The 20,643-nt window shown below is 34.9% G+C and overlaps 1 protein-coding gene across 3 annotated transcripts; it reads right to left on the bottom strand.

Annotated features, from left to right (window-relative positions):
* Window positions 1–15,273: 15,273 nt before the first annotated feature.
* LOC141586009 (uncharacterized) lies at window positions 15,274–18,987 on the bottom strand. Of its 3 annotated transcripts, none has more exons than XM_074407101.1 (3): window positions 16,924–18,987; window positions 15,688–15,952; window positions 15,274–15,644 (listed from the first exon to the last, which is right to left on the bottom strand). In XM_074407101.1, the coding sequence occupies exon 1, from the start codon at window positions 18,837–18,839 to the stop codon at window positions 17,688–17,690; it is 1,152 nt and encodes a 383-aa protein (XP_074263202.1). In that variant the 5' UTR covers window positions 18,840–18,987; the 3' UTR covers window positions 15,274–15,644; window positions 15,688–15,952; window positions 16,924–17,687. The 3 variants fall into 3 exon arrangements, with proteins under 3 accessions (XP_074263202.1, XP_074263201.1, XP_074263200.1); XM_074407100.1 differs by having other exon boundaries at window positions 17,635–18,938; XM_074407099.1 differs by having other exon boundaries at window positions 15,274–15,952; window positions 17,635–18,938.
* Window positions 18,988–20,643: the final 1,656 nt, after the last annotated feature.

The following is a 20,643-nucleotide window of genomic DNA, read 5'->3' as shown; positions in this document are numbered from 1 at the left end:
AGTTGAACGTCAATCAATGCAACAGTGACCAAGCGTCTTCAACACGCCCCTTCAAATCTCCCTGCCCATTCATCTTCCTCAACAAATTCCTAAGTATCCGTTTCTCTGCCGGCCACATGATCAACCAAGCCGTAAAGCACCGGCCGGGGGCAATCGAAAACAACCAAGACTTCCACCCGGTCTCGGCCAACATTGCCTTTTCCACATCGGATGTCCATTATACATCCATGTGGAGGGGGATATGGTACGGCCTAAGCGAGCCATGCCGGGAAGAAGAAGCCGGCGAAATTTTTACTTGCGCGAGAATATCGCTCAACATACATCGAGCCCATACCACGGCATAGACTACGGCGGGGGCAAATTGATGGGGCATATTCTCGCACCGTGACTATCAACATATTGAGCAAGGTCAAAGATATCCACAGCAAGTCAACGGCTTAGACAGCCTAACCGACGTAGCCTGTCGGCCTGTCCCTTGGGTCCCGGCTGGGGCAACTAGCCAGCCGAGGCACACATCCGCGAACTCATATCCAAGACCCCTCGGCGGTGAGTCAACAGGGCCCGCCGGCTTCCCATGGGTCCCTCGGCCGAGGGTAGATCAGTCTTTCCACCTGCTAGCCACTTGGCCACTTGGCCACTACGTGACAAAAGGTGAAAGTCTATAAATACTCCTCAACTCTCATTGAGGAGGAGATCGACAATTTAACCTAAGAATCACTATTCATCTGGTAATATCTTCCTTATCTCTCTACAATACATACTTCGCCAAGTAACCACAACTTACCTCTCTAAGTTACTGACTTGAGCGTCGGAGTGAGTTCGCTCGGTCCAAAGCCGAGCCCTCAGTTTGTTCATCGTTTCAGGAGACCGCAAGGAGGATTCAACTAAAGACGTCATTCTACAAGCACGGGTGGTAACGTATAACTGCTCTGGAATTACACCCGGAACATTAACAAATTGATGTGTTTGGCCTATTACTGCTTTTTAGTTTTTTTTTTTTTTTTTTTTTTTTCCATAATCGTAAAAGTTTTTGGGAGAAGTAGAAGCAGAAACATCAATTTGATGCTTCTGTTTCTAGTAGTTTTTTATTAATTTCTAACTTTTCAAAATTAGTTTTTTATCTCTCTAAATTATAGTATTTGACCTTGCTTCTACTTTTACAATTAGAAAAGCACTTAAAAAGCTTGGCCAAACACCCCTTAATGTATTACTCCCTCCAATTTCACATATTTTTTTACGTTTTATTAAAATACTCTTCACGAATGAATAAAAGTGTAAAAAATATATAATCAGAGGTAATACAAATGTACAATATTCTTATATGATATACATACAATAATAGACATAAAAATTTACAAGAAATAAAATTTACACACTTTTTTTTATTGATAATAATTCCATTTTGATCACTAAAATAAAACATTTTTCTCAAAATTTGTCAAAATTAAAGACATAGATGATGAAACAGAGAGTAAATGGGATGATCATGGGAAATGGGAGCGGTCTCCTTGGTGGGTCTGAGTCTATCCGTCAGGCCGTGTCTTATGGGCGTTTTTATGTGGTCCCACTTTTCTAACCCATTCGTTACTGTTGCTCTCGACATACCACGTGTCTCTTCCCTTGACCATGTCTCGTTTTTTGTACTCTTACCAACCTCTTCTTTGAATCTTTTTTTTACGACATTCTCATTTTTTTTTCTTTTTTTGGTTAATAAAAAAATTTTTGGTTAAGACGGAGAAATACATTCTTGACAAAAAAACGGATTGAGTATAGTAAATGAGATCAAAGAAATATGCCAGAAAATAATAAAAAGATTTATTCTAATCAGCTTCGGTTCAGACTAAAAGTAGAAGACTAAATCGATGAAACTCAAATTGAGTTTTAATCAAACCAATCACAAAAACATATCGAACAAACTCAACTTATTGGGGGCACAGACTAATCAATTCACTTTTAGTTAGAATAATTTGACCTAACGAAACTACCAAAATTATCGTTGGATAACTCAAATAAGTAGAAGCATGTTTTACTCAGGATTCACTAGATTTGTAATTGACCGTGTTTAAAATAACTCAACCTAATAAACCTCTCCCTAATCTCAACCTAATATCTCTTTTACAGTTGCCAAAAAAAAAAATGTAATCTCGATCGCACCCAATAACCAATAACCTAACCACAACTTTTAGCTTGATCTAAAATACAAGAAAGGTAATAAACTTAAAATGATCCAATGCAAACTCATCTAAACAGGCAATTTATTCGGGTCTCTCGAAAAAATTAGAATAAAATAGTATCGAAATACAATGAATAGAAGGGAGTAGAAGCAGTAGTCATTACTCATTAGTCATTAGTGAATGAATATTAAGTGATGCACGTGCGGGGAGGCCGGGGTAGTGAATGGGAGATAAAGCTCAGTGGATTGATCAGCTAACACGAGCCCTCCTTATGCACCAATGTCACGCCTTTGATGCTAACTTAAGCCACCAAAATAAAGGCCTAATCCGACAATTTTAATTACATCCCTCATCTAGCTTAATATATAAGCAATATACAAGCATTCTTTTTCTTGAAAATTACATTATTCTTGAATTATCTTGGTTCACCTAATATATAATTTAAAAAAGTTTTAAATTTTTTTGATGAATAAATTAAAGGTTAGATCAATTAGGTGATTATTTCCGAAGTGCATATAAATTGTATATGAACGCATCGGTAAGAATATTTTGTCCAAACTGTTTCCAGGTTATGAAACTAATCAAATAACAAATACTCCATCAGATATACTACATTCGAGTACCTTTTACTCTTATATTTATCCAACCACCAACATTTATATACAACAACCAACATTATTTTGGTGGGCGAAGATCAGTGAACAACCTGTTGAGATCTAACTTTTTCCTTCATACCCACCGCTCAGACGACCACCACATATACTTTTTTAACCTCTGCTCTAAAAGGGTTCACTAAGTCCAATTTTATTCAACCCCTTTCAGTTCAGCTTTGTTTAACTTTACTCAAATTAATTCTTAGTTCTACTCATTCATATATCCGCCAACTTCATTCAGTTGTATTATTCAGTTTAACTAAACTCATGTTAACGAAAAAGAACAAAGCCTAAGTGTTATGTAGTAAATCTAATAACAATGTGTTAGGGGAATATTACAATAATTGTTAATTGTTCGTTCGTCTCTCGAATGATTACATTGGCTCGATATTTATAGTACTCACGAGATCTAAATCGTATCAACTAATATCACAATATAATATAATTATTCTAATACATATATTATTCCGGTTACGATAATATTATCGTAATATTCCCCCAACACAATGTTGGCCAAACAACATCATAAACTATATAAATGGCAACCAAGAATGATACTCATACATACAAAGTGAAAGTGAGTGTAAAATGACAAAACAATGCATGAGAGAACTGGTCACTTTGTCAGCGACACCCACGCCTATTTATCACGCCCCCCAAACCTTAACTCTTAACGTACATACTTTCCTAGTCCATAAGTTTAACTCCCAACCACAATAATCCAATGTGCCTTCTTATAAATTCCCTTGATTTAGACTCATCAATCTTTATTTCATTTTCATGTACTTCATTTTTGTTTACACTATTTTTGGCTAAGTCTTAGGTTTTGGACTTTTCTATTCCCATTTTTGTGTGTGCCCTAAAGGTAATAAATGATGATAAAATGATTTGTCAGGTTTTTGTACGGTAAATATTGAGTAGTGATTATGGTACAAATTGACACAAAAAGTCTTATTTTTTCCCTAGATAGAAACTAGTCAGGTTTGGGTCATTATTTTACCTAATACTCCCTCTGTCCCGATCAATTGTTATCCTTTGGTTTGACACAAAGACCAAGGAAAAAGGAGATGACCAATAACTAAATGACAAGTGGAACAAATTGGATGAGTATGATCAAATTACTCATCAAGTCCATTCTTAAAATAGAAAGGACAACAATGACTGAGACATCAAAAAAATTGAAAAGGACAACAAATGACCGGGACAGAGGGAGTATACTACTAACTCATCCATTGAAATATGGCTTAAGGTTATGACTTATGAGTGGAGTGTTAGATCGAACCAACAAAATATGATGATTTTACTAAGATGTGCTCAAAACAAAATATGAGAAAATTCCTGAGAATTTGAGGAAGTATGTTGCAACAAATAAAATAGTGAACATACATTTTAGTCAAATATGATTAGCTTCATCATGCATTAATACAATTATCTCGACATATAAAGACTTTACTCATACATATTATAAAATTAAAAGATTTTTCATAAGTCGCCCAGGCGCCCACTCATTACGAGAATTCTCTTATAAGTACGATTTGTAATTAATTTGATCTCAATATGAGTTTCAGAAAATAACAATACAATATTTGAGAACACCATTAAACACGTACTAGTAAGTAGTAACGTATAACATCATTTCTTTATAGAAAATGAGAGAGTTTCACCCTAATAATTTAAATCGAGTTTCAGTACTATTTTTATTTCACAATTTACATATACAAAGTCCACCCAATCATTTCTACTTCTCTAGATAAAGTTTACAATATATACGTAACAGAGCAATACTAAAACTCAATACTATTCGATTGCGCTCTATCATTATCGATCATTTATTTCGTTACTCAATTCAAGGAAATTGTTTACATAACGCGTTCCAAAAATAGATGCCTAATAATCGAGGTTAATGAGACAAAACAGTTGTTATAAAAGAGGCAGTCAACGGTCCATTTCATCCAAATTTCCCACCTCATTGGCAGCTGAATTTCATGCTTGTTTTAATTTAATTTTATTTTAAGTATTTGATTCTCTTAATTTTTTAAAGTTTTGTTCAGACACTAGTGATCTTCCACGGTTTCCCATTAATGCTTAATTATGTCCATATCATATATACCTACTTCTATTAATTTCTTATTAACTTCCTCTCTAATCATTTTATGTCACTAATTTAACAACTTTCTTAATTATTGACCTATCATAACAATTAACAAGTCCTTCAACTAATGACATTATTTAATTAAGGGTTGTTTTGGTGATGATCCAAGTTAATTGGTACGATTTGAAACCGACAAAATAAATAAAGGAAATAAAAAAAAATCTAGTACAATAAGTTTAATACCCTAAACTTAATTTATCATGGTCGATATGGACAAGTTATATGTAAGTTACGCAAAAAAATTACATAGTTTGTTCGGTATATTAATCTATACCATAGGCCATAAATGACAATATTACTTAAAACAAGCTCCGGGTATGATTACTATATGTAAAGGTTAGTTATCAAATAGGATGAAAATTTTGTAAACCAATGTACATGTTTGTTATCTTCCTCCTCGAACATGTTAATGTTATAATCAATTGATTGGTTGATAAGATTTAGAAGCGAAAATTAATTATGGTAAGAGTTAATGTGTGAGGAGATGAGTTAAATAAATTGAGCTGGACTGAAATGCATAAAGCTAAGTTGAATTGAACTAAATATAGTTGAGCTGAACTTAAATGATGAGCTGAAATTAAGCCAGAATGAACATAACCAGCTCGTGTATTATTGTCTTATCGATAATCGCCTCAATCATGTATCATAAAAAGATCTTATTAATAAGTCTTTAGTTATTAGGTTTTTAAATATTAGGTTCTACAACCCGAAAGTACTGAAACTATATACTACAATATATAATCACACGTATGTTTAGATTAATAAAATAAAAATTGACCTAAGAAATTGATAAAATACACAAGGGCACCATACTATCTTTAATTCTTAGCCTTTTGGGTTGTATACTTATATGTAAGTGGTTACTATTATTAATTTCTTTAAAAAAAGTTTTTTAATCATTGCGTTCAGTTAACCAGCTAAATGATACAGTATGTTGTCATTTTATGTAATTTTAATAAATGAACAACTAATTTGGACGACAGTTTTAGTTATCTAATATATAAATCAACAACTAAGTGGTTATGCATGTAATTATCTTGAACTGCGAAGTACACTTTAATTATTAAAACATGATACCAACTACTAAAACAGCTACTTTACCTAACAAATTCAGTAAAAGAGACGCATTCAATTTGTAAGACGTTGTTTTGACTCGATTTTTCTTCATTTATATACATTACTACTTCTTTCTTTCAGAAATTATTTTAATTTTATAAAGACGTTTTATTTTTATTTTTATTTTTATGATGAACGTAAATATTTATCGTCATTTTATGAATTCAACTACTAGTTCAATTTATGGTCAAGATTTTAGGACTTAATCTATAAGTCAAACTATGGAGATCATTATGAAAGGAAAGAATGATTTAATTTTATAAAATGAGTAATATTTATATTTGCATATTAAATTTACATGGAAATAGATATAAATTGATCAAACATTACAGAAGAATGATAAATACAACCCTTAGGCTCCGTTTGTCAAGACATTTCAGGTACCTGATTTGGTCAAAGTAGCTTATTTGACCAAAGTTTCAGGTACCTTATTTTTTTTTGTAAGCGTTTGGCAAGTAGCTTATTTAATCAAATAAGCTACCTGAAATGAAATGCTACCTAGAGTAGCATTTGAGATTTCAGGTACCTGATTTGGTTTGATTTTCCGTTTTTACCCTTTAAATCTATACTATTAAATAATTATCATATCCTTTTACGTCATTTCATCAAAATCAGTTACCTTTTCAATTAGTTTGCCAAACATTTTTTTATATAATCAGCTATCTTATCAGTTCCTAATTTTCATTACCTTATCGATTACCTTTTTTCGATTTCGGTTAGCTTTTTCGGTTTTTATTCACCTTTTCAGGTTTCAGCTACCTTTTCAGGTAATTTTACCAAACATAGCCTTAAGGATGTATATAATGATCTAATAATAATTTCTTAAAATAGGTAGTAAATTGAAAATGTATGATAAATTTACAACTCATATCTACGTTTAGTTTAAGTTATTATTCCCTTTTTTGTCTCCTTATATAAGTCTAAGGCTCTGTTCTTTTGGGTTGAATAGAGTTGAAGTGGGTCAACTAAGCTGGAGTGTACTAAATTGAACTGAAATTTGCTGAGATGAATAAAGTTGGAATAAGTTAAGCCGAACTAAATTGAGCGGGATGAGAGCTGAAATTAAGTCGAAAAAAACATGGCCTATGAATTGTATTTATTATTACCCAACATTAAAACCTTCTCTTAAAATCACAAATTCTTGTATTGTATAACACAGCGTATTATAGTAAAACCGTTTTATAGAAGTCGACTTTTAAACAAAAAACATACGTACGGAGTAGATTAGACGAATAAGAAGCCAAACACACAATCCCCACTAATCAAATAAACTAATACAAGTCCTTATGAAAGCTACTTTTGATTTATATGCAAAGTTTTTAATGGGCATGTGTTGAGCACCATCAAATTAAACCCGGCTCGAATCTCGTATAATGTTTTATTTTTTATTTTTTCTTGCTGGAAAGTTGGTTTGAGGTTGCTCCAAATTTCTAGTCTTACCACTTATCAACCAATTAAAAGACTCAACTAGTATAAAAAGTTGTCTTTAATTAAGGTGGAGATTAGTTTAATAATTTAGGTTAAGAGGAAATTATTAAATTATTAGGGCACTTGTAACAAGATTATTAATAATTAAGGGCATAAAATGGACCGACCAAAGAAGATGATGAGGTCTCCATGTGAATGGAAAACGACGGGTGCAAATGGAATCATCAAACTTCAACTACTACTTTGTTGTCAATTGCCTTTTTATTTTATCGATCAATTTTGTTTAAGACGATAATATATATCCGTTTTAAAATAGTAAATCAGGGTTAAATATTACTACAATTTTTTATGATAATAAGACAAAAATTTTGCTATTATTTAGACAATTAATCTTGAATTTGTTTTGCTGTTAAAATGGTTATTGTCGTCTTAAATAAGAATTAGTCTTATTTTAATTATATATATATCTAATGTGTTTTGCTAATGTCATTGGGTGGCATTATGTCAACGGAAATTGCTGGACATTGATCATAGATTCCCTTGTCGCTATCCTTAATTTAACCTTATTGTTGAGTTTAGGTTCATTTAATGTTTAATTTTATGATGATAATAGGTTGAGATTGGTGATTTAATTTGTTAAGTAGGTCAGAGAGAAATTGGGTCGTGTCGGGTTATGTTTTGTATCAAGACCTTTAAAATGGTATTTCTCAAGCATGGTTAGGAGCCTAAGCTACACGTGTCATGTCGGGCAGTGTCGATAACAAAATTGAAGTTAAGGTCAACGCATAAGGCCAGTTCCTGTGTTGTTGACCTTCCTCGTGACTATGATTTATAGCCTTGAGACAAGAGTCACCAGTGTTACTCCCCAATTTAGTCCATTGACACCAATGGATCACCCTTAAAACTTGATAGAATCCTTCTTAAGGATTTATATATGATTTAGCAAAAAGATTCATAAAAAAAATACTCCGTACTACTAGAGAGAATTGTACTCCGTATTCAAAAGAAAACTAAAGAGAGAAACTCTTCCTAAGGATTCGAAATTATCATTATTGTTTCTCTTCAAGTCACACGATCATAACATTGATCGACAATACTCATTAAGTCTATAAATCCAAGGAGGTTACATTAGTATTATGGAAAAACCAATTGATATTTTATCTAAATAATCTACTTAAATATTATTCCGTATCAACTAACCATCACTTATATCCATAATAATAAGGGCATTAAGATCTATATTATATGGTTTTATAATATTGTATTACAATCGTTTTACAATAGATTTACTCATTTTGAATACCATAAAATTTTTTTTGGGTAAAAGAGAAGCGGGATTAACCCTTTACAAAAAAAGAGAAAACCAGAAAACGGGAAACTACAAAACATAAACAAACTAATACGCATAAAACGGGACTGAGCGTGGCCACGCCACCCCTCTTGAATCTTGCTCCACCAAACGGAATGGGTGCCCTCGGATATTAGCATGCTCCACAATTTGTAAACTTTACTCTTGTTCAACTCCAAAATTGACTAACCAGTCCACACAAGCATTTGCCTCGCGATACATATGCATAATTTTCGAGTACTATAATGAGAGTATATATTCTCTTAGCCTTTTCCCTTAGGCCGGTATCTAACCAGAGTTAGGAAGGGTTGACATTTTTTTTCTTTCTCAAAATACCTTTAATGTTGTTACAACTCAAATTAGAGCCGGGTAGGATAATTAAGGCGGTACAACTCTCCTTCATGAGTTTTAACATTGTTGTATTCCAAGGTCTTAAATTCGTACCCTCTAATTAAAATAGAACAACCATTTGACCTAATAAGTACCCTTGCTACATATGCTAGACCTTAATATAGTGGATACACAAGATCACAATTAACTCCACAAGGCATTAAGATCAACTCTAATGGTTGTATTTAAGGACCTGCTTGCAAATATTGTTAATTGTCAAGCAGTATGCTTACCATTGGAGTACAAAAAGTACGTCTTGCTTACGAGAGGGTGTAACTTTGTCAAGCTACGTAGCTTGGCCTTTAAAATAATAAAATAAATAATTAAAAAAACAATAAAAAAATTGTATTATAATGTTTATTTGTTAGAGCATCTTTAATGGTAAACTACATTGTATTGTAGCTTGACATGCCACATAGTTATTTTCAGCAATATTGCTCTCAAACTACATGTTCTCCCAATGGTAAGCTACTATACCTTGTAGCTTGAATAGACCCACTTCACATTAATCAACCAATAAAAACCAAGCAACAAAAATCAAGCATGTAGCTTGGTAGAGCAGGTGTAGCTTTCAAGCGGGTCATGATTTTCCATCTCCAATGGTGAGCAACCTGCTTGAAATTTTTACAAAATTGCAAGCAGGTCCCTTTTTGTAACCATTGGAGATGCTCTTAGTGGGACATTTTAAGCTGTAGCTTACCATTGAAGTGCATTGTAGCTTGAAAGTTTTTTTTGCTTAGAAAAAAATATGGGGCAAGGCAAGCTACAAGGTCATTGAAGTTGCTCTAATAAAATAATGATTTAGATCTATTTCATAATAATACCTCCCACTTAATTTAATAAATTATATTTTTCCAAATTCCTTCAAATGTGGAGCTACATAATAATAAAGCTCATGGAACAATCCACCGTACACATCGTACATTTCCTAGCATTTTATTATGCATAAGTAGTAGGCCATATTATGGATAAACTATTTTAACAGTTTTAATTTTGTAGTGCATTTTTAGTTACAATATTTTACTAGGATGCATTTACCTAATTATTATATTTACTTAAGAAACTATTTTATTTATACTTCACTGAAAAGTATGAACAAATGATGATCTCAAAGCAACATTATAAATAATTTTACAGCAGAAAAGGCAAATCATTGCCGTCAACTACTAACTATGTTCAAAGTCTTTAATCATTAATAATTTTGAAGATATTTTATTTTTATTTTCTTGATATTAATTGGAAATATTCTCTACCGACAGTTGGTGCAATCTCCTTTTAATACTGAAGTCTAAAGGCAACTGATCGATTTTTTCATTTGCAAGATACTTTATTTTTAATTAACTTCTTTATCCAACTTAATTAATTTAGTTGTAAAAGTGTACTTGATCTTGTAATAATATAAACATATATGTAACTTACATTTGTTGCAAATTAATTGTTATGTGACTTATGTCTTACTATTTCAAGAAATAGATCTTATCTTAATTCTTTAAATGGTAACAATAAATTAAATTAAATAAATATACCTAGGACAAACAATGAGACAATTGTGTTCTTTAGTCAGAAATGGTTAATTAATTAAGAAGGATGAATTGGTGATTAACTGATTATAAATCATGTATAGGAGTACTATTTATTTTTAAGATCAATAAATAAGATTATCACATTTGAAAACATTTGCCAAGTGGCTAATGCATAACCATTAATTAGTAACTTGTGTACTAAGGATGGAATTTTATTAAATTTGATGTTGCTACTAAGATCTTATTCAACCATTATTGTATTTGTTGTTGATTTGATCCATGAAATCATGAATCAATTAAAATTTGTAGGAGTATATATTCAATAAAGATTCTCACATTTTGGTTGGATTGAATTTGTTTTCTCTTTGAATCAAGTGACTATTTGGTTTACTATAATGCTTACAATATACGGAGTATTTTTTTATTTTTTTTGTGAATTAACAGACAAGGTCAGTATTGTTTGGTTATATAAACTACGGCTAGACAACAACACGAGTTAGCAGGTTCGCTCACCCCCCGAGGCTTAGATCCATTTGCCGAGCTGACCCGATCCCATATGGGGCCTAGCTCGCCCAAAAAAACCATAGAAGGCGGGTTTAAGGTAAATCTTGAGCCAGCCCAATCCTACCATCTTAAGACCCAAGTTTTTGGGCCTGGCCTGCTTCGACTTGTGGGCTAGTTTAATATAAACAGGCCTTTCAATATACTCCTCCTGCCCTCGTCCATCTTACCCTGCTTCGACAAACAACAAGGCCCACCTTCACAATGGCGAGGTCACGACAGTCGACAACCAACGAGTATGATAAATCTTTCTAACAGTCAAATTAAGGGGGCTCATACTTCCACGGGCTTAAACGCAAATGCCACGAATTATGTAAGGCAATATGTCAAGTCAACCAATTTCCACTAGATCAAATTTCGTGGCATTAACAAAATTGCCGGTGGCATTATCATCGCCCCAAATTAAAGGTGTTGGCATAACTTAAGTCTCAAGGGGACAATGGTTATGGCCATAGTGAAGATGACAAGTTTTGTGTTTGTTAGCATTCAATTATAGAACAAGTTTCTAAGGTCACAAGGGCCCAAATTTGGACCCATTTAAGTGGCCGCTTTATCTGACCTGAGTAATCGTTCATGTGATTTATGGACATTTTTGTTCCGTGATCTTAGAATCCCGAAAATGTGTATTATACCCTTAAATTTGAGCCGTTTGGGAGGTCGTACCGGGTCATGTTCCTTTTCTTTCTAGTTTTTTTTTACCACGTGTCAGGGGTCACTTCACGAGTTACTGTATTTGTTTTTCAGCCCTAAATAAGAAGCGTTTCATCTATTTTTAAGGAGTACTTAATTTTCATCCGAGACTTGTTTATCGCGTACCAACATCCTCAAATGTCTTTTATTCCTTCTCAAATTTTGCGTGAATGTTTTATCTGACCCGAGAAACCATCTGTGTGATTTGCAGAGATTTTTGTTCCGGAATCCTGAAATCTCCAAAACCTTGTATTATACTCTTAAATATAAGTCGTTTGGAGACTACTTTCAACCAAGCACGCTTAACTTGTACTGTGCAGTTCTTTCACATGGATAACCAGAAAAGAAAGTGTACTTTGTTGATATGAGTAGTACTTTCAATTCCTTTAAGCACTAGTCAGATTTTAAGCCAAACAATGAACCTCTTCAAGGGGTTACCCCACCCGAATAACGTCTTCGGTTCAGTGGAGTATTACAGTTACGTATTCGATTTTCAAAACTAAATAATAAATGTTCATCTATCTTTTCCTTCTAGTTTTTCAACCATCCGTGTGATTTCCAGACATTTTTGTTCCGGGACCCTGAAATTCCGAAAACCGTGTATTATACACTTAAATTTGAGCCGTTTAGGAGGTCGTGCTAGGTAATGTTGATTTTCCTCCCATTCCTTCTACCACATGTCTGAGGTCGTTTCATGAGTTATCGTATTCGATTTTCAGTCTTAAATAAGAAATATTTCTCTCTTTAAGACGTGCCCGATTTTCGCCCGAGACTTGTTTATCGCTTACCGGCACACTCAAATGTTTACTATTTCTTCTCAATATTTATGTGGATGCTTTATCTGACCCGAGAAACAATCCGTGTGATTTACGAACATTTTTGTTCCGAGACCTTGAAATCCCGAAAACGGTGTATTATACTCATTTAAAGTTGAGCCGTTTAGGAGGTCTTACCGGGCCATGTTTTTTTTTCTGCCGGTTTTTCCACCACGTGTTTGGCATCTATTCATAAGTTTCCGTATTCGATTCCATCCCTAAATAACAAGTTATCATCTATTTTTAAAGAGTGCCTGATTTTCGACCGAGACTAGTTTATCGCATACCAGCGCACTCAAATGTCTTTTGTTTCTTCTAAAAATTTATGTGGCTGCTTTATCTGACCCGAGTAACCGTTCATGCGATTTACGGACATTTTTGTTCCGGGACCTTGGAATCCCGAAAACCGTGTATTTTAATAGACTTAAATTTGAGGCCTTTGGGAGGTCGTACCGGGTCATTTTTCTTTTCTTCCTAGTTTTTCTACCACGTGTCAAGGGTCGCTTTATGAGTTATTGTATTTGTTTTCCACCTCTAAATAAGAAGCGTTCATCTATTTTTAAGGAGTACCTGATTTTCGTTCGAGACTCGATTATCGCGTACCGGTACCTTCAAATGTCCTTTATTGCTTCTTAAATTACACAATTCTTCTGGTCATGCCTTTTTTTCTTTACTTTCTTTCGGCAAGGCAGGTGCGGTATTCTATTGATTACAGCTTTTCTAGATTTCACTAATAGAATCAAAAAAAGAAAAAGATTTTTTAAACAATGTGGATGCTTTATTTGGCCCGAGAAACGATCCATGTGATTTACGGAGACCCTGAAATTCCGAAAACCGTGTCTTACACTTAAATTTGAACCGTCGGGAAGGTCGTACCGGGCCATGTTTTTTTTTTCTCAGATTTCCTACCACTTGACAGGGGTCGCTTCATGAGTTATCATATTCGATTTTGAGACCAAGAAATATTCATTTATCTTTAAGACATGCCCGATTTTCATCCGAGACTTGTTTATCACTTACTGATACACTAAAATGTCCTTTGTTGCTTCTCAAAATTTCTTTCCTTTTTTCATCTTAGGAGGTACGTACCGCACAGTTTCTTCGAGTTAAATTTTTTTTGTGGATGCTTTATCTGGCCTGAGAAACGATCCGTGTGATTTACAGACATTTTTGTTCCAGGACCTTGAAATTCCGAAAACCGTGTCTTATACACTTAAAGTTGTGCCGTTTCTGAGGTCGTACCGGGCAATGTTTCTTTTTGTCAGTTTTTGTATCATGTATCAGGAGTCGCTTCATGAATTATCGTATTCCATTTTCAGTGCCAAATAAGATGCATTCATCTATTTTTAACGAGTACTTAATATTCATTCAAGACTCGTTTATTGCGTACCGACACCCTTAAATATCCTCTTTTGCTTCTCAAAATTTGCGTGGATGATTTATCTAATCCGAGAAACCATCTATATGATTTAAATACATTTTTGTTCCGGGATTCTTTATCCGACCCTAGTCTCAGGAGGTACGCACCGCACCATCTTCTCAGTCTTTTTTTTTATTATTTTTTTAATGATCGGGGATGAATTGTGAACGTTCAATTATCTAATATATGAGCATGGGTATTATTTATCATTGAGGAGGGTTATCGGCCATTCGATATGAAAGTATTTGTGGTTGATCCTGATCAAGTACTGGATGGGCCGAAGAACGAAGATTTGGAGGCAGCTTCAGCCGCTTTAGCATTCTTCAATTCCAAATTCCCTGATGTAATCCCCCCACCCGCCTTCCTTCGTCTTGTTTTTAGTTTTTAGGAGGTTGTTCACTTGTTCGGTCCGATTCTTAACATTTCTTTTTCTTGTACCAAACCCCTTACATAGTTGAGCAAGTTTTCGGACAAGGTTTAAGACGACTATGACACTGTAATTGCATCTTCTTACCGTTGCCAAAAAAAAGTGTCTCAACACTTTCAGAGAATACAGATTTTGAGCGAGGCAGCATTAGACGAGAATAAAGGAGGTACAACTGATAGGAGGGACAAAAGAAAAAGACCCTGTACAAAGAGGAAATCCAATACTTTAACGGCAAGTTAACGGATTACCTATAAAATCTCAACCAGGTAAGACCAAATAAGAGCAGGCGCAGCATTACATAAGCAATCAGTCAGTATAAGATCGTCTTACTCAAGAATATACGGAGTATGATATTGCACAATTAACTATACGAATGAAATCTGGAAAAAAAAATACGGAGTATATGGATAATTGCATGGTTGATTTAGTCTCTAGACAAACAACCGTTGACAAAAGAAGTGCATCAATAGTTCCGCCAAAAGAAAGGTGGAGGCCGGAGGGCTCATTGATAATGCATCAACCAAAGTAAATGACGATAAAAAGATCGTCAAGAAATAACACACAAAACCGAGGTTATAGCCAGAAGCTCTGTTATTTCAAACGAAAGACTTATTTAACCTTTACACTAATTATCTGTTTAGTTTTCCTAAAAATGGCACAACAGAGCTGCCGAGATAATCTATATGATTCCGTATGCTTGCCATCCTTGCTACGAAACCATATGAACTAAACTCAATCATGGCTGACTATAGCAGCCACAAATCACAATCCAAGGTCTCCTTCATTTGTATACATTAGATTAGATTAAAATACTCCTCACAAAGAATTAAGACGGTCAATAAATGATTTGGACAAAGGGAGTATCCTGACAAAAAAATCCAACTTCTAAGATGATCATACATGAAATCAAGATCAACAGGATTGTTGCAGAACAGGACCCACTGATACTTTAAGCATTTCACTCAAATCCAACTTCTAAGATGATCATACCTGATCAATGTGGAATGCAGAGGGAAGAATCTTACCAGAACCGTCTTCGAAACTGCATATAGCCTGTAGTGTGGCCACAATGAGGGGCCCACGTGCTGCCAATTCTCTACGTCTCCTAGAACCTAAGGGAACCTTCCAGTGTAGCACTGCACTTTGGGATGACTGGATTGCCACCTCAGATGATGTTTCGATATAGGTATGAAGCACCTCTCGGCAGAGATTAACGAGGTAGGATTCTACTTCTTCCTCGTTGAAGTCTTGAGGCCTATTGAGCATCAGGTTTTGTAATAAAGTGAGGCACATTTGAGTAAGGGGACTAAGGAGGTGGTCAATCGAATTACTCATAGGTCATAGTCACTAATATGAGGAAAAATATGCTAGATGTACACTTTAGAAAAAAAGATAAACATTCCATAAGAACATGTCATTTCCATTTTCAATGGAAACAAAGACTTGTAATTCTGTGATGAAGATAGAATAAAAGTAAAATCACTCGTTAACCAGGCAATTGACTACACTCCTTCAAGTTTCAATCATAAAATAGCTCATGCAATATTCGACGGAGTTTATATTATGGGTCATTTGAAAAGAATCTTCCTTTCTATGCTATTAAGTATTAACAACTTAAAATACAGGTAAGACCGTAGGACAATGCAAATCCAAAACCCTTACTCCGTCTTTTTTGGTAGCCTTTAAGACATTAGGGTGGCGTTGTTATTCTAAAATGCTCAAATCTAAAAGGCTCATATGAGGAGAGCTTTATACAATAGGGCATATTGATTAAAATAAATAAAAAACAGTATGATGTTACAAATTAAAGTTGAAAAATTAAATAAATAAAAACTAATAAATTGAACCAAGCTCAGCCCAATCATCATTTTTTAGGGTTTGTGAACATTGAGCCAATTACAAGCTCGAACTTAAATTTATGACCCGGGTCGGTCACATTTGTAGCTATGGCTAGACCTTGGAATATTTATTTTTTTTTGGGATGGGAGGGGCGGTTATTCTTCATCGATTGTCATCTGAACTGGCCAATTAGAGAGCAGACATACTCATGAGACACTCCTGATATGTCCTAATGCAACTATGAAATATATAATGTAGGATCCGAACTGAAATCCCTGCCTCTTTGTCATTCACTCCTAATTCTTAAAGTTTTAAGTTAAACGCACATAAAGAAAGCATTCAAATCTACAGATATCATCCGTTGGATAAAAATCATATAAAACGAACCTCTCGCAACTTATCTAGGGTAAACTACGTGTATGAACGTCCTGAATCCCTTAGTACTGCTTGATGGCTGACGCTTCATAACAAGTTGATACAATACTCCAATTTGGTTTTAAAACCACAAAGACATTTCATCAGCTTCCATCGTTAGTCTCTCTTTAACAAGTTCTGCCGTTTATAGTCTCCACACTCCAACTATCCATACACACCTCCGCCATTCAAAAGCTGGCAAGCAAGCTACAACTACCTCACTCTTTCAATTCAAAAACAATCTCCACAATTCACACCACGAGGCCACCATAATATCCATTAGAAATCATTATATAGTCTCCATGTTCGAAAATCCCGAACCAGAAGCTCAAAAGAAGAAACAACCAAGAACATAAGTAAGAGAGATCATAGTTATACTCAAATTCATATGCTAATACTTCAACAAAGAAGTTAATGCATAGAAGACGAACTATAGAAGTTGGACGACAAGCACACAACACGATCAGGAAGTTAGGTAATTCCTAAAGAACCAGAATCGAAGACAGCAACCAGAGGCACTCTGGCTTCCAATATTTCTATACTAATAACAAAACAATGACCATGACAACGTGAAGAATGCACACCGTAGAAAACAAACCATGAGGAATGTCGTTTCAATCATATGTCATGTCATTAACCAAATACAGCTATAAAGCACATTTGACAATAGTTAGAACAACTAACCTTTGCTACTTTGGTAAATAACTATAGACTTGGCTACGAGCCTACGAGAGGGATTAGCATCGCTTCGAAATGGTGTTGCAACAACCTTTGCTACTTTGATAAAGTTCAAGAAGACCTGGTACATCCTCCTTAAAAGATTCAAGCATCTGTAAGAACTGCTTCTCATTTTTAAGGACCGCAGTATAGAAGGTGCAATCTAACAAATCCTTCTCCTTCAAAACCGACAACACCCGATGCCTAGGCGCCAATCGCTTCTCGAGGCTAAAACCCAACAAACAAGCACGTGTAGCTATGAAATCAGGCTTGTAACCAAGCTCAGTCATCAAAAAACCCAACTTTTTCCTCATATTTTCTTCAGATATTACGAAAAGATTAGGCTGTCTCCTAATTAATTCAGAAATATCATATTCAGTCCATCCAAAGCTTTTTAACAGCTGACATTTCGAGTCCATCGTCTCCTTACTATAATTACACAGCAAATACACACCATACAAAAACATCCCAGAATTTCGAGGAATCCCTAATTCCTCTTCAACCCTAATCAATATATTTCGAAAAAACTCGGGTTTTCTCAAATAAGATGCGGAATGATGAAGAATTCCATTCCGAATAGCGTTATTATCAACACCATACCCATTCTTCAACAATGCAATATTAATCAAACCAGATGAAGTCATGAAAAAATGAGATGATCTAAAAAGTTTCACCATGTTTTCATTACTGCCCATAATTTCCTTGAGATCATTGATAATTTTATCCATATCTGTTGATAAAAATTTAGGGTTTTTTGAAATAACAGAAATTAAATTAAACCCAGAACAACCATAATCTTGAAGAAGCTTAAATTTGGGTTTTAGGGTTTTATCAACATTATAAGTTAAGATTTGAGGGTAAGAAAATACAATCTTTATAATATGGGTATCATCAAAATCATGTTGTTTTAAGAAATCAACAACAGAATTAGCATTATCACAGAATTTGAAGTAATTACCATACTTGAAACGTAATCTAGTGGAAGCGGAGAGAGCTTTTTGAGGAGACAAACCCAGATTATTAACTAAATAATCAGAATAAATTTGATGATTTTCGGGTGAATTGTTTGATTGATTTGGGGATTTGGTTGAATAGAGATGAAAATGTTGGAAATTATTATGCACATAATACAGGCTTGATTGAAAGCTGTATCTGCAACGAGAACTCAGCATCTTTCACTTTCACACTTTCAATTCTAAATGAATTTTTAGGGTTCAACACTCTGAGTCTCTGAACACTAAAACTCAAGTAGATGGTCAATCTGGGTTGTATCAAGTATGCAAGAATTCGGATTAGATTGAGTTAAGTCGGGTTATTTTGCTTTTCGGTAATTTTTGATGATGTATTATTTATCTAGATAACGGTTAATTTGAGGGGTAAAAAAGAATATTTGAGCTAGGTCTCATACTTGTTCGGATAAATTTAGGTTAAGGGCTAATTTGGGTGTTGGGTGATCAGGCAGGTAATTTGGGCCAAGTCAATTTTGTGATCTCTAATTCGATGTAATGGTGAAAACAAAATATGGTTAAAGTTGAAATTTATTTTCTTAATATGCTTTTTGTTAAGCGATTTTTTTTTAGTATTTCTTATTTACATGTCCTTAACTAGGAAACCCTGAAAGTAGTCCTCTCACATAACGACGGAACTTAAACTCATCAAAACTATGCAATTATGGATGATAAAAATGTAATACTCCCTCCCAGTCACTATAATGTTCCCTCTTTCCCAAAACGGATTATTCAAGTAATGTTCCCCTTTCTATTTTTAGAAACTTTTACTCTTATTTTATTCATTTCTCTCTCCTATCACCAAACCCCACACAATCTTTTACTCCTATTTTATTACTTTCCTTTATGTTTTGGCCCCACAATTCTTTATTTAACTACTAATAATTCATCCCTCTCTCCTATCACCAACCCCACACAACTCTTTTACTCCTATTTTAATACTTTTCCTTAAGTATCGTGCCATTATCAAAGGGGAACATTATGACGACTGGGAGGGAGTATGTAATTATGGATGATAAAAATGTAATATGTAATTAATTCGTTAATTGTAAATTATTATCAGACTAGTTGTTTACTTTGTATCTTTGTAAAGTCTTAATAGAACCTTTTTTCTATGATTTGAGGTTTTGGGTTAGGGATTGGTTGTTGGATGACGATCACGAGGTCGTGTGGGTGAAGGGCAACAATGAGGGCGCGAGGAGGAGAAAGTCGTGGATGATGGCGGGTGTGCGCGAGGGGTAGCATGGATATGTTTGGGCGTGCCGCGTGAGTAGATTCGTGGATGATGGCTGTGGGAGCATGGAGGATGGCGGTGGGGGCAGGATGACTTGTTTTCCTCAACTTGTTACAAGGGAAGGAGTGAGGAGTGGTGCTCGATGGTCCTCACCAAGGCACAGTGAGTGGTAATTCGTTGGTGAGATTGGTCGCAAATGGGGTTTTAGAGGTAGGGTCTTTGATTGGAGGAAGCTGGGTGGGTTTGGATCCGATTATCATAGGGTGGCCGGAAAGGATCGGCGGTAAGGAAAAGTTGGTGATTGGCGATAAGAGCGGTTGGGGCCGGGGGAGGTTGATTAAAGGGTCTATGTTGATTTTTTTTATCCAATCATAATTGGGTTTAGGGCGAAGCTTGAGCCAGCCTGACTGTGCCCATGAGACTGGTCACTTTAGAACCCGAGTTTTTGGGCTCGGCCTGTGGCCAAGTCTAATATAAACAAGATTTCAACATACTCCTCGGGACCTCGTCCATCTTACTCTCTGCAACCACTATGAGCCAATCTCTATTCACATGAGCCCACACCAAACGATTTATATCCATCACAAACCGGCCAACCTCGACAACCAACAAAGGCTACCTACGGAATGCCAGGTCCCGCCAACCCACAAGTATGAGAGACCTTTCTAACGGTCCAATAAAAGGGGACAATGGTTATGGGTGTGGAGAAAATGTAGAGTTTTGTGTTTGTTACCG

The sequence above is a fragment of the Silene latifolia genome, chromosome 6, assembly GCF_048544455.1.
Source record: "Silene latifolia isolate original U9 population chromosome 6, ASM4854445v1, whole genome shotgun sequence".
In the NCBI taxonomy this organism is placed as follows: domain Eukaryota; kingdom Viridiplantae; phylum Streptophyta; class Magnoliopsida; order Caryophyllales; family Caryophyllaceae; genus Silene; species Silene latifolia.
Note: the sequence above shows the minus strand (reverse complement) of the source record. Positions and strands in the feature narration are given on the sequence as shown.

Excerpts from the sequence above, each read along its gene's own strand:
- LOC141586009 (XM_074407101.1), bottom strand. The coding sequence starts at position 18,839 with ATGCTGAGTTCTCGTTGCAGATACAGCTTTCAATCAAGCCTGTATTAT.